Here is a 14,855-nt window from a genome sequence, read left to right as displayed (position 1 = left end):
AAATGAGGGGATTAAGGCTTTGGGACATTATATAACAACTCATCTAGGATCACACAGCTAGTAGGTGATGGAGCCAGGGGGGTCAAACCCAGACTTGTTATAATTAAAAACATGGGTTTTGGATAAATATTATGTTGACTTTCCTATACAGAAATATTTTTCTCCACAAGCCAAACAAAGGCAAATGAATTCTAGTATTATCAGCTTCAGTTTATTCACAAGTAGAACCAAAAGAGGTGTGATTAACATTTCTGTGTTCTGGGTACTGCTGCAGGTTTTCAGCTTCACGCAGCCCTTCCAGCCAGCTTCCTTCCTGTCCTGCCAGGGGCTTACAGCCTGCAGCCTTCATCTCTCAGGCTCCTTGCCAGATGGCTTCTGTTTAGCTCTGTCATTTCTTGGCATAGGCACGGGAATTAGAAGGTTGCTGAAAGCAAAACGCTGCTTTTTTCCCCCCTATTGGAGGGGGCTTGGCAGTGCAGCACTAGTGGAGGATGACCAAGGGCTGCGTGGGCAGCAGCGCCAGGGGGAGGAGGCTCAGTCTCTGGAACAGCGGCACCCCCGGCTCAGAGCCAAAGCAGCAGCTTTTTTTTTTTTCCACTTGATGTGCTGCTGTGGGATCTTAGTTCCTGAACCAGGGATGGAAGCCGAGCCCCCTGCATGGGAAGCGTTGTCTTCACCACTGGACTGCCAGGGAAGTCCCCAAAGGCAGCTTCTGATATTAGGCTAACAGCCCCTCCCCTTCGGCTTCTCCAGTGCCCCTTCTTCATCTCCCTTTTGCCTTTCAGTCCACTTGATACCTCTGTAATCAGTTCCTGACACTCAATCCTTCTCTGCTTCAACTATCTAGAGTGGTTTCTGTACATCTGGCTGGCCACTGACGGATACACGCAGCAGCAAAGATTATAGACATATTTACTCGAATGACGTTAAAAAGACTGATATTCTGGGACTTCTCTGATGGCCCAGTGGTTAAGACTTCACCTTCCAATGCAGGCGACACAGGTTTGATCCCTGGTCGGGGAGCTAAGATCCCACATGCCTTGTGGCCAAGAAACCAAAACATAAAACAGAAATGATATTGTGACAAATTCAATAAAGACTTAAAAAAAAAAAAAAGAGACTAATATTCTTACCTACATAGGTGGAAGAGACAGGATGAAAGCAGTTGCTTTACTTATGGGGAGAGCAAAATACTTTTCTTCATATAGAGTACCAAAAAACTGATAGAGTCTCTACAAGTTATGCACATAACCGGCAAGGAAAAGATTTATTAATTTGGGACATCAGTTGTTTATGAGGCAGTTCTGCTGTTATTAAGCATCTTAGTTATTACTTCTCGGGGAATATTTGACAATAGCTATTGCACACAGATTGCACAATTTAAAAACTGTAATAAATAGTGTCAGTTATTAACAGATTCCAAACTTCTTGTTCTTCTTGAAAAAACTTTGATTAGGATCCATTAAACATCTAAATGGAAAGAAACACAAGCATTTTTATGAGTGTCAGTGTTTTAAATAGAAAATGGTTTGACAAACTACAGAAAAGACTTAACTATACTGCTAAAAATCTATGTATGAGATTATTTTGCATTTTAGACAACTATGATCAGAGAAAAACAGATACATTTTAAGGGCCACAAACTTGTCTCTTGAATCAATACTCTCCCTTTTTGAAAAAAGTAATCTTATGCCATTGATCACAATAGACTGGAAATGAACAAAGGAAGTTAATAATGGATGTTAACAAAATGTAGACTAAATACTTTAATATGCTTGCTCTGGACTAAGGGAAGAAAAAACCACAACAACCTAATTATGTTTACTAAAACTACCAAAACACGATCAAAATGAAAAATTTTACTTTATACTTAAGTTCAGAACAAGAGTAAAAATTATTTATGTGCTGTTTTTATACACAAAAGCATTTAGAAGAATGCACACCAACATGTTAACAGGGATCGTATCTCAAGTGATCAGTTTTTTTGTTATTATTATTTTTCCTCCTCCAGATTTTTGTTTTTCTATACTGGACATATATGTCTTAGCTAATTAAAGAAAAAGAAATAAAAGCAATGGTAACTCCAGCACAACATTAATCAATGCACTTTGCAATTTAGTTTGGTGGTCCAGTGGTTAGGACTCTGCACTTGCACTGCCATGGGCCCGGGTTCAGGCCCCCGGTGGGGAACTAAGATCCCACAAGCTTCGAGGTACAGCCAAATAAGTAAATACAATAAAACTTGGTTTGTCACCTGCCCCTGTATTAAAAACAAGACTCCACAAGGAGTCGTGATTCTTGAAAGCACCTGAGAGGCTGGGAGGGCCAGATCTGAAAACTGCAGGCCACTCAGGTACAGCAACTGGCTTGAGGCCACACGGCTGCTGAGTCTGGGACTCTCTCATACAAAAAGTGAAATGTAAAAACACATGCAGTTGCATATAAAAACTCATTTATCTCCAGAACAGGCTGGCTCAATATCAAGATCCTAGAAATAGAAATGGTGTTAGGTTAAAACCCAGTAACTTGGGCCAGATTTACCTTCAGAGTTTCACAGGGCGTGGTGCCTGGTGGTATGGGCTTCCCACAATGCTTGTAATATTCAGTTATAAAGACTGAAGCGTCATTTAAACTATGAAATAAGAAGAAGGGCATGAGGGAAATGTGGGGGTGATGTGTAGGTCTGCCATCTCGACTACGGCAATGGCTTCACAGGTGTACATCAAGCTTTATCAAATGACATACCTAAAGTATGTGCAGCTTAGTATATATATCAACGTTACCTCAAAAATATTACTTGTTCATAAACGACAACCTGCAATTATGGCTGGATCACAAGTGGTAAACAAGCAGAAAGAAATCCATGGCATGGGACTTCCCTGGTCATCTAGTGGCTTAGGCTCCATGCTCCCAGTGCAGGGAACCAGGGTTTGATCCCTGGAAAGGGAATTAAGATCCCACAGGATGATCCCGCATGCCACAGCTAAAGATCCTACATGCTGCAACTAAGACCCAGTGCAGCCAAATAAAAAAAGAAATAAAAATTTAAAAAAGAAAAGAAAAAGAAATCCATGGCATGATATTGAGAAAGAGACACTTTCCAGGGATCAGCACAGTTAGACCAAACAAATGTAGGGATGGATCTGGAAATATTTCAGTCCTGATTGAGCTTTCTCTTTCTTCAGTGCCAACTCATTTTGCCCTTCTTTTTAATTTCCAAATTTGCACCCAACACCATCCCAAGGGATACTATTTCTAAACTTGTGGGTACTGGAAAATTAGATACGCTTAGAAAAAATGATGTTATATACAGTTGTCGATGCCTCTAGTCAAACGTCTAAGGAATAAAGTTGTAATGTGGGGTTTTAGAAGGATTGTGAGATGCCTATTTTGGGATTTCAGGCAGCTTGATTAATTGTCTGATTTCAAGTTCATGTTCCAAGAGACTGGGTTACAAAACAGCTGCTTCTGAGTATGTGTTAGCAGTATGGTATGCATAATGTAGTGATGCTACAGTTTAATATTCAGAGACTTTAATTACAACCAAATAGCTTTACAATTATTTGGTATGTTCCTACAAAGTAAAGATAAATTTTAGTATATTCTACATTAAGTTGTTTTTGTGTTTTTTACACTAAGTTGTTTTAAAAAAAAATTTATCAACTTACCTCAACTCATCTGCCAAATAGTTTACAAGTTCAGTGATGTTGTTGGTATTTATCATGTGTGATTTCAACACTGGGAAGTATTTTGTCTTTGCCAAAATCCCAAACTCTTTCTTATCTATGATATTTTTCAGCACCAGACTTCTAATCTATAGAATAACAGGTATCATCATATTCAAAATGTGTTAAATGCCACCTTGTCTCCTTCAGTACCAAAGCATTTCTGACAATTAGATGTTAAATTATCACTGCATAGTGACTAAGCCTTCCTCGTGAGGGCGTGGGCTGGGGGTGGGGACTGCTTTGGCCCATTTCAGCATACAGTGAATAAATTAAAAGTTGCTGTTGTTAAGCACTTCGGGATTTTTTTTGAGGAAAATCTGTTCATCATAGTGACAAGCATTGAAGGCTACAGATTTTCCACTGTGCACAGAAGTAAACAGGACACCCAGGGTTTTTGACTTTTAAAAATTTACCTCGGCTTTAATGAAAGTGACGTTAATTGTATATATATTAACAACAGATGGAGATGGTGAGTTTTCAGCTTAATCTTGGTTTGGGGAAAATTGATTATCTCCTAATAAATTTTTCGTAACAAAAGGGAGAGGAAACTGCCACTTACTTGATGTGAAAACGCTGCCAACTGGCCAGTATTCATATGCTCCTCTAATTGCTGTAAAATGATCTGAGGGTCACAAGAGCCCAGAAAATTCTGGAGAAAAAAAAAAAAATCAAAACATAATTAATAGAAAAGTATAATCACTACTAATTTCTGTCAAATCTGGAAGGTTTTCATATTTACATTTGAAATATTTTAAAGTGTATCTAGTACAGAAAAAAGACCGCCTCTATCTTACTGAAGTAAGGAAAAAGCATTTTACAAATACCCATTTCAACAACAAAGAGCTGTTTAATAAACATTTTGTCATCCTAAGTGCCAGAAGGAATCTATTTAAATACTAAAACTCTGAAAAGCATCAACAGATGAGTTTAAGACCAGTCAAAAGAGAACAAAGTCAAGGACAGGCACAGATGGCTTTGAAAAAAAAATGAAACGAATACAGCAAGTGACAAATAAAAAATACGTGTGTTCATTTATATAGATCTTTATGAACTGGCTTAGCTACCCACAGGGAAATCATTGTAAAACAGTTCAAAATGCTTTGTTCTATTTATTCTATAGTATAAAGGGGATGGGAGCTATTTTTAAAAGTTCTGTCCTCAGAATGCTCATGGTGCCTTTGTTAGACACCCACACACAACCTGACTTTTCTATTTTCCACGGCTAATCACCAAGTCAAGCTGCAAGCAAGCCATCTTCCTCTGGTTTGTTTTTGTTGCCACCACCCTCCTTTGGGCACCCCCTCAAGCTTCCCTGGCCTAGTCACGAGGCTGTTGTATGTGCATCAAGTGAGATGAATTTCTATCCAAATGCAAGAGCTTCCTAGAAGTTTTACTTCTTGCTCCCTCTCTCTTCTGATCAAGCCCAGGTGGATTACTTCCTTCCAAATACCGCCGGAGCATTTCACTTTGCACTTGCAGGAAAATTCACTGTTCTCCACTGATAGAGAATAAGGTCCAAACTCCTCTTAAGGCTTTCTAAGATGAGTCTTCATCTATCTTTCAGTCATACCTCCCGCTAGACCCCGACACAAACTTTCTATCCTACTCATGCTTTACAGGTTTGATGAAAAGAAAGGGCAATCTTTGGCAGGGGACATGCAATGTGAGACCTTCCACCTCCTTGGCAGCCCCAGATGAGTAATTTGCCAGATACCTTTATTTCCTGGTGCCTTTTTTCTGAGTGGGGCATGAGCATTAGACACGCTAATGCAAAAGCCGGAAGCTCTAACTGGACATACTGTCTGGCCACTCTGATCATGTCGAGATCATCTGAAACTGGACATCTTCAAGAGAGCATGTTAATTAGTTAATAACCTGTCGAATTCAAGTCTATACATGTCAGGCGACAAATACTTAGAAGACTCAAAATCTATGACGTAACTATATGGTTTACAGTAGTCACAAAAGGTACTCTATATTTACATTAAAACTAGGTACAAATTTTAGAGAATGTGTACTGAATATAAGTTCATTAGCTGCACTGCACAAAGAAAGTAGACACTGTAAAAATAATAGAGATATTTTATTTTCAATCAAGTGGTGTGCTTAACTTCCGAGGAAAAAGGCATTACTCAAAAGGTACGTTTATTAGAAAGGAATTTTATAAGCAACGAATTTGATTTAGGGGGTAGGAAAAATATTTTACTTACTCTAGAACAGCAATGAGACTCTCACAACAATCTGACAGCTGACTGGGGCTTAAAGGACAAGAGGCTGAAAATAAAAAGGAACAATGTGTTTAGGAACTTCCCTGGTGGTCCACTGGTTAAGACTTTGCCTTCCAATGCAGGCAACACAGGTTTGAACCCTGGTTGGGGAGCTAAGATCCCACAGGCCTTGTGGCCAAAAAACCAAAACATAAAAAACAGAAGCAAAACTGTAACAAATTCAAGAAAGACTTTAAAATGGTCCACACTAAAAAAAAAAAAAAAAAAAAAAACACAAAAAACACACAAAGAAACCAAAACAAACCCAATAACCTGTCTATATACAAAACTATAAAATGCTACTGTCAACATTTCAGGGCACAGAAAAATACCTGAAAGCAGCGGTATCTGAACCACACACTGCCAAGCTCTGCTGAAGTAGGGAACCTGTGGAAACACGTGTATTAAAGAACTAATGTCTGGGATCTTATGAACTCTGTTTTGTAGTCACAGAACTATATACATTTAGAGCTTATATTCTTGATGTTAAGACCAAAATCTTAACTTGCTAGCTCCCTGTTCTAGATCATTAAGATTCTAGAATATTCCTCATACTATATATTTTAGGATATTAACACATAATCCTGGCTGATTTATTATTATTGTTTTTTGCTCTGCAAAATACCCTCTTATTTATATTTTAAAAAACTGAAATATAGTTGATTTACAATATTAGTTTTAGGTATGCAACATAGTGACTCAGTATTTTTACAGATTATTCTCCACTAAAGATTATAAGATAATGGTTATAATTCCCTATGCTATGTAATATGCCCATGCTGGTTCTCTATTTTTTTTAATTTATTTTGGCTGTACTGGGTCTTAGATGCATAATGAAAGAGCTTTGATCTTCACTGTGCATCTGAACTCTTAGTTGTGGCATTTAGTTCCCTGACTGGGGATTGAACTGGGGCCCTCTGCATTGGAAGTGCAGTCTTAGCCACTAGATCACAAAGGAAGTCCTGCTTATCTGTTTTATACATAGTAGTTCTATCTCTTAATCCTATATCCTTAATCTACCACTCCCCATTTCTCTCTGGTAATCACTTCTTTGTATTCTCTGTGAGTCTGTGAATATACTAAAAGCCACTTAATTGTATACTTTAAAAGGGTAAATTTTATGTGTGAATTATATCTCAATAAAAAAGGAGATCTATATGTGCTAATAGGAAACAATCTCCAAGATACCATTGTTACATTGAAAAAAACATTTATATGTAATGTGATTTAATTTATATGTACAAAAATGAATACACACACACACACAATATACACATGCACGTATACATACACCTGCTTATATGATAATAGGAAAACTCTAGAAGAGAACAAAGGAAACTGTCAACAGTAGTCACTCCTGGGGAGATTATGAAGGGAAGTGGTAAAGGAAAATTTTCATATTTTACTCAGCATATGTTCTAAGTTATTAAACTAAGAATAAAACATATATGTTTCTGGCAGGCTACGGTCCATAGGGTCACAAAGAGTCAGACATGATTGGACTGAAGTGACTCAGCACTCACATATTATATATTATATGCATTACATATATGTATAGTGATTGTGCATGTGAACAACAAGTGAAATTCAGAAAAGATGAATGACAGGGTTTCTGACTTTAGGAATCTTCAAAGTCCAAGATGGGCAGGCACATGTGTGATTAAAATAATTTATACCAGGACTTCCCTGGTGTCTGGTGGTTAAGAATTCACTTTGCAATGTAAGGGACAGGGGTTCTATCTCTTATCAGGAAACTAAGATCCCACATGCTGAAGGGTAACTAAGCCCAAATGCCACAACTACTGAGCCCAAATGCCGCAATGAAGACCTGATGCAGCCAAATAAATAAGTAAATGAATGTTTTAAAAAAAATTATACCATGACAGGTGTTATAGCTGAGCCCATGTGTTTTAAGAGCATAAATGGAGATGTGATTCATGAGGCCTAGAGGGCTGGGGGAAGTGATGTCGGGGAAGGCAAAGTCCGAACAGAGTATTCCGGGTCTAGGCACCATTTTAATGGAACAGCACCCTGCAGCTTCACTGAGGAACTGACTACTTAATCCAGGGTACCTGTGAGTCACAAGGTCAGTGAGTCTAAAGATTAAATTCTGTAAAATTTATTTTAGAAAAAACTACATACCTGCCACAAAGGATAGATGCTAGAAATGGCTGTTAAAACCTTCCTTAGATAAGGAATCTGAAAAAATGAAACAGAAAAGTTCTGAAGATTACCCAAATGGAAAATTTCAAAGTCCAATCTAGGAGTCTGAAACTTTCACAAAGAATATCAGGAGACTGTATCTTCTCTGAGGATCACCAGAGAAGGTCACCTATAAATCCACAAACACCAAAAGACGCCAGGGACTCTTCTGTTTGTTTCGAATGAAATTTATGTCAGTTTTGAGACTGCACTTTCTCTGGCCTCATGCCACATTCTTTAAGTTGGGTATGAACCCATGAGAGTGAATATTTTCCACATACATCTGTTCAATAACAAGTATCAGTGCAAGTATCAGTTTAGGAGATGCTGTGCAAAATCTTTACAATACACCGCAGTCTAGGGCACTGAGTTTTACTTACCATATTGAAGCCAAGAAGCTTTTGCAAGAGTCCATTCCAAAGCTGCAGGTCATAGATTTTGTATTCTAAACAAAGCTCAGTCACCAACTTCACTGCCTGAAGCAGGGGGAAAAAAAAATCATACTGTTTCAAGACACCAGTAAATTCAACCATCTTTGGAAAAGGTAGGATAGCTGAAGACAAAATATGCTTACAGCCAACCTGTGTCTACTGCCTAATTTCAATGAAGTCCCTCATCTGTCTAGGGAAAGAAAAAAAAATATTTTTCTTTCTCGAAGTTATGGACTCACAAACAGCATCTCAGGCTCCTCTTCCTCCTCCCCTCTTTGTTTCTTGTGTCCTAGAACAGTTTGCCTGTTGGCCCCATATCCTTCCTGCCCTGGGTTCCAGCTGCCTCAGAGACTGAACTCCCACTGGTAACTAGAAGGAAGAGGAACAAAACTTCCTGCACAAGGACAGTCTGTCTAGATGAGGACAGACAGGCTTGGGGAGGGATTAAAAAAGTGTTTCCCCCGCCACCTCGCCCTGATAGGAAGGGATGGCTTTAGGCCTTAGGCTTTTGGGAGAGAGGTAAGGCGGCTTCCAAGTTGCCGTGTCACCTGCCAGGAGAGGAAAACAGGAAAGCTCTCCTAGCAGCAGACCTGTTCAGGAATCAAGGGTTTCTTTGGATCTGTCTTTCAGGGATCCGAGTGGTGGCAGGCAGCCAAGTGAGTGCAACAGCATCTGAGAGGCTGGAGGCCGCCACAGCTAACTCAGTGTACATACCATGGATTCGTGGCTGTGGTTTTTCCAAAGACCCTTAATCATTCCTTCTTTAGGGCTGTTGCAAAATAATTCATACGTGATGGGGATATTCAGCGCCTCAAATGATGCCAGGAAAGTTATACATTTCAAGTAAGATCTGGAAAACAGAGGCAGGAAATGGGAATCTCCTCACTAGCCACATTTATGTTTAAAATAAAAGCCAACACTTAGAAATATTGGACTGATCTATTACATGTCTGTTTTAGGCTTCTAAGATAGAGTCAAGAAATACTAGAAAGAAATCAACTGGAGGAAGATGAAAAAAACACTCAGTTTCTAAATGTCTCAAAGATTCGAGAGAAATAAGATGTTCTTCAGGGCCTGTCTCCTCTCTGCCAGAACAAGGACACTCAAGGCAAGAGCACCTTGTTGACATAGCCCTTCTAACGTAATCTTCCGAACTAAGAGGCTTAAAAGTTATGGTTCCAAAGAGTGACCTGTTTTCTATTAATACAAAAATTCCACTTACTTCACTTCTTCGATGGATTTTTTGAAGAGAGATTCTATAGTTTCCTTGTCAGCCAAATAGAGCAGACACTGCAGGGCTCGAGTTCTGTGGGCGAATGTGAGCTGGTGCATCCTGAGCATCTGTAAGACCAGAAGAGGTTTCAGAGCTGCACCCATGGGTTTCAGTTGGGTAAATGAGTTTCAATCTAGGTGACAGGAGCCATGTTGGTTTTTAAAAGATTAAAGCCAGGAATTCTCTGGCAGACTAGTGGTTAGGACTCTGCACTTTCACTGCCCAGGGCTCAGGTTTAATACCTTGTGGAGGAACTAAGATCCATCAAGCCATGTGCATGGCCAAATTAGAAAATAAAAAAAAAAGAAAGATTTAAGTCTATGTTTGCCCTTGGGGGAGGGGGTTCAGTGGTTCTCAAATTGTGTTCCATGGGACCCTGCCTGGGGGCTCCTCAGTCTTTCAGAAAGAACAGGGTGAGAACCACTTTCATAGTAATACCATGATGGACTCTACCATTTTACACTTTGTTAATACTGGCTGGCCAAAAAGTTCAGGTTAGGTTTTTCCATAAGATGTATGGGAAAACGCAAACACTTTTTGACCAACCCAAAATGTGCACTCATAGTGCAAAAGCATTGGTGGGTAAACGGTAGGAACACCCAACTGCTGACAGCCACTGCATTCTTCACATTTTCAGTGCTGAAAACAAGAGAGATGTTCACTTAAGAGGGCTCTTGATGAAGCAATAAAAATTAATTTTATTAAACCTCAACTCCTGAATATATAACTGAGTTCACATTTGCATACACATTATTAATTAATCAAAATGTATTCATTAATGTCTACATGACACAAGAGGAAGCACACACGAACACAACGCGGTGCGACAATTTTCTCAGGGAAAAGCACTTGTATGACTGAGCTGGGAGCTGAACCTGGTCGGTTTCAAGGAACATAATTTTTACTTACGTGCCAGGATAACTATCAGATAAACGAAGATGCAAGAGAAAGAGGGATTTCCTTCCCGCTGCTTGTCATCAAGGACAAACGATCAGCATCTTAGCCTTTCCCTCTTTCTTCTTTCCATCCTTTGACCTACATCTTTCCTTTCCCTCAGCTCCAACTGCCTCAGAGAGCACTTTTTTTTTTTTTACCATGTCCTGTGGCTTGCGGGATCTCAGCTCCCTGACCAGAGAGCAAACCTGAGCTTTCGGCACTGAGAGTGCAGAGCCCTAACCTCTGGGCTGCCAGGAAAGTTCCCCAGAAGGCATTTCTATATGGACAAGCCTGAAAGTCAGTCACAGGCTTTCAGGGATGAGGGGAAGTTCTGACTAGTGAAGAGTTTAGTGGGGAGGGGGTGCGACAGGCCAGGCAGGGCTTGGAGACCAGAGTGGAGACTTCTCTCAGGCCTGCTGGTTGGGGGTCCCTGGTATTAGGAATGTGGCTGGGGGCTTCCCTGGTGGCTCAGACAGCAGACAGTCTGCCTGCAACGCGGGAGACCTGGGTTCCATCCCTGGGTCAGGAAGATCCCCTGGAGGAGGAAATGGCAACCCACTCCAGGATTCTTCCCTGGGAAATCTCACGGACAGAGGAGCCTGGCGGGCTGCAGTCCATGGAATCACAAAGAATCGGACACTCCTGAGTGACGTACACTGGGCCAGGGTGTTAGGACAGTGATGGTGGCTAACCCGTGGGGACTGTCAACAGTTGAACCACTCAGTTTGCAAAATAGGATGTTTCTGTAGCCAGCACTAAATGGAGCCCAGCAGATACTACAAACCTCATCTACAGAGTAAGACATAGTTCGAGTAAGTACAGAGAGCATTCTCCTAGTCACCTGTCAATAGTAAATACGCAGGGAAAAAAATGTTAGGCTGAGATACAAAGATAAGTTCTGACCAAGTTTTTAGAGCTTACGGTTGTGGTTGATGTTGCAAAGATGAACAGCATTCTTGAACTATAATCAATTGGACGAGACAGAAGGAGATACAGGACTCTGAAAAAATATTTTTTTATTACATTTAGATTTTAATTTAGTGACTGATTAGCAAAACAAGAGACTTGCTTTATCATCCATAAAAAAATAGCATCAGACAGCCCAAACAAAGGCCTGAAGGGCTATGGGTCAAGGCCACTGTTTAACTTTCCCCTCTAAAGGATGCTTAATCTGTTCTTGGGTTCCTTCACAGCTAAAGGAGATAATAAAGACACAAAAGATAGGCCTCACTCTTCTCATCTAGGAAATGGCTAAGCAACTGATAGTTTAAATCTCTCTGGTTAAGAAATCGATACAAACCATAGCTGCAAAGTACACTGAACACTACTATACATGGAAACTTGTGTTTTAATTCACAGGACCTTGTTAGTGGCATGTTTTAACCTTGGGACTCAGGGCAGACTGCCTGCCTTCCCCCCAGCCCCCAAGAGAAGGGCAAGATGGATCAGGCAAATTGGAGGAAGAAGGGATAGAGATTCCAGTGGGAAAAGGCAGGAAGTTATGAAATTGCCATGAATTACTCTCTGGGATTTCCATCTTGGGAGTTTTCTCTATGAACTATTCCCCCTAAGCCTTTCTGTGTTGGCTGCTTCAGTCAGATGCTCCAGGAGCTTTCTTTTGCTCAGACAAAGGTGTTCTTGCTCTCAAAGGACTAAGCAAGGACGAGGGAGTGCCCAGAGGGAAGGAGAGCCTGGAGCGGGTACTAGACCAGTTGTGCCCAGATCAGGAGAAATTCTTTTCTGGGGTTTATCTTCCTATATCCTCTCTCACTATCAGATCTCCAGGGCTGATGTCGGGTGGAGAGCTTCATGAGTAACCCGACCCACTGACACTTTTGGCCTACACCAAATGGCAAGAGGCTGGCATGCATGCCACCATTCCCTCTCCCACGCCTAAGCCAAGCATCATTAATGGACTGTTGTGTTTTCTGATTTGAGCACCGAGAAGAGTCTGCTCAAGACAGCAAGCCGTTACCAATCAGACTTATAGTATGTGACACCAATGTGCCTTTCTGGGTCTCAGCCTTAGGTTAGAAGTGAAAAAGGAATCCTGGTGGCCCATATCTGAACCAGCCTAGCTTGACAGGGACAGAGAACACGTACAAGTCTGGGGTCAGAGTCCTCGCTATGTAAGAGTTTTCCTTTGCTCACGGTACATTCTCTGCTAAGTGTACGAACTCACAGAGGATTCAGAAACTCTGGATCTTGGTTGTTTCTTATTTATTTGACTGGAGATATTTAAACACACTCATAGTCATGTGTCAATGAACTGATTCTTCTCAGAGATTCTGATCCAAGTTATACTAAGAAAGCCTTTTTTAAAACCATTGGTTTTAAAATCATTGGTAAGATTCGTATTGGGCAACAGGGTCTAGACAAATGTAAGTAAAGGAAGAATACCTTCGTAGTGTTTCATCTTCTTGAAGTTCAAACAATTCTGATGGTGTCTTTGAAAAAGTAGATAAACAAGTTAAGAACAGAAGAAAATTGATTGACAACATAAGCTTATGAAAGTCTATTAAATGAAAAAGTCCAACATGCAAAATTATATTTACGGGGGGGTGCAGTGCAGTAGCAGAGTACATACTTAGTGTGCACAAGGCCGGGGGTTCAACTCCCAGCACTTCCATGTTTGATGACAACAAAGGAAAAAAAAAAGATTTATAAAACAATTACATTTGCAGATAAGAAATTAGTGTAATTCATCACTTAATGAGAAGATTCTTGCTTTAAAAATGGGTTTACTCAAGTTCATTTGGTCAACAAATACATACTGAGTGCTTACCATGCACCAGGCATAATTCTGGGCACATGGGTTCCCTGAGTGAACAAAACAAATATTCCTGTCCTCCTGGAGTTTACATTCATTGTGTAATTTTTAAAAGGAAAGGACTCTGAATTGTATGAGTTGTCCTTAATTCAGTATGTATTTATGGGGACTTACACAGAAATGCATTAGGTGCATTAGGTGTATAAACACAGTTTCTAGTCTCAGAGGAATTTCAGTTTAGTGTTCCAGATTTATGTGTAAGTTAAAACATGGGGCCATAGATTCTATGTGGCCTGGATATGCTTCTAACTCTTCTGTTTTCACTGATACATGGTCCTTGCTCTGGGTAAACACTTAAAAAATACCTGTTAAATTGAATTACAAGTGATATAAAAACCATGAGTTGAAAAGCTAATGTCACATCAGTTATACTATTTGTTTACAAATACATTTTTTTCCAAGGATACCTGCCTAGGTGAACAGAAGAATTACAGAATCTCCTTAATTAAGTTCTGCCTGAAAACTCAAAAGAAACGATACAGAAAATTTTGCATTTGGATTGCTGAATCCCATCACAAATTTAGATGTTAATATTATTTCTAAAAAAACTGACATTATGTGTCTCCTTACGTGATACACTGAAGAGAACATATCACCCATAGAATATTGTTGCTAAAAATCCACAACTTGAATCTAATCATGAGAAACCTCAGAAACATAAATCCAGAATGAGACATTTTACAAACCAAAGAATCTGCACCCTCCAAAAAAGACAAAGTCTCAGCACAGATAAAAGAGTCAAGTAAGAATCATCAATAAAGACTAAGTCAGGGCCATGGGTGGTAAAGGGAGGAATTTAGAGAAGAGCAGGATATTACATTGTCTCAAAACACCTCCCTTAGTACTTACAAAAGGAAATATAGTAACTGTGTCTGAGAGAAATAGACAACAGTGTAACCAAGTTATCTAAATTCACATCCTCTATTTGGGCAAAGAGGCATCATGTGCCTCTAAACCTCATACCCTGGGAAGGACACCCTATCACCCAGGTAACATACTGCCCAAAATGCAAAACTCCAGTCTTATCATGAGGACACAGAAAAGCCCAAGAGGAGGGGCCACTGACAAAATAACGAGCCTGAAATGTTAAAAAATATCAGTGTCACGAAAGAGAAAAGTTATGGAACTGTTCTAGAGTGAAAGAAATTACAGACATGACAAATACAACACATAATCCCGGATTAGATC

General features: G+C 39.9%; 1 protein-coding gene across 2 annotated transcripts in view; it reads right to left on the bottom strand.

The window, feature by feature from the left end:
* Nucleotides 1-1,239: 1,239 nt before the first annotated feature.
* KNTC1 (kinetochore associated 1) overlaps nt 1,240-14,855 on the bottom strand; it is a 73,072-nt gene continuing 59,456 nt past the window's right edge. For both annotated transcript variants that reach the window (XM_043441745.1, XM_043441756.1), the window contains exons 52-64: nt 13,238-13,284; nt 11,759-11,837; nt 9,851-9,969; nt 9,343-9,478; nt 8,578-8,673; nt 8,138-8,194; nt 6,328-6,382; nt 5,939-6,002; nt 5,443-5,572; nt 4,288-4,377; nt 3,669-3,814; nt 2,542-2,632; nt 1,240-1,470 (exon numbers count right to left, since the gene is read on the bottom strand). In XM_043441745.1, coding sequence (XP_043297680.1) covers nt 1,453-1,470; nt 2,542-2,632; nt 3,669-3,814; nt 4,288-4,377; nt 5,443-5,572; nt 5,939-6,002; nt 6,328-6,382; nt 8,138-8,194; nt 8,578-8,673; nt 9,343-9,478; nt 9,851-9,969; nt 11,759-11,837; nt 13,238-13,284 — 1,128 coding nt within the window. In that variant the 3' untranslated portion in view covers nt 1,240-1,452. The remainder of the gene's footprint in view (nt 1,471-2,541; nt 2,633-3,668; nt 3,815-4,287; nt 4,378-5,442; nt 5,573-5,938; nt 6,003-6,327; nt 6,383-8,137; nt 8,195-8,577; nt 8,674-9,342; nt 9,479-9,850; nt 9,970-11,758; nt 11,838-13,237; nt 13,285-14,855) is intronic.

Source organism: Cervus canadensis, chromosome 1, assembly GCF_019320065.1.
Source record: "Cervus canadensis isolate Bull #8, Minnesota chromosome 1, ASM1932006v1, whole genome shotgun sequence".
NCBI lineage: Eukaryota > Metazoa > Chordata > Mammalia > Artiodactyla > Cervidae > Cervus > Cervus canadensis.
Note: the sequence above shows the minus strand (reverse complement) of the source record. Positions and strands in the feature narration are given on the sequence as shown.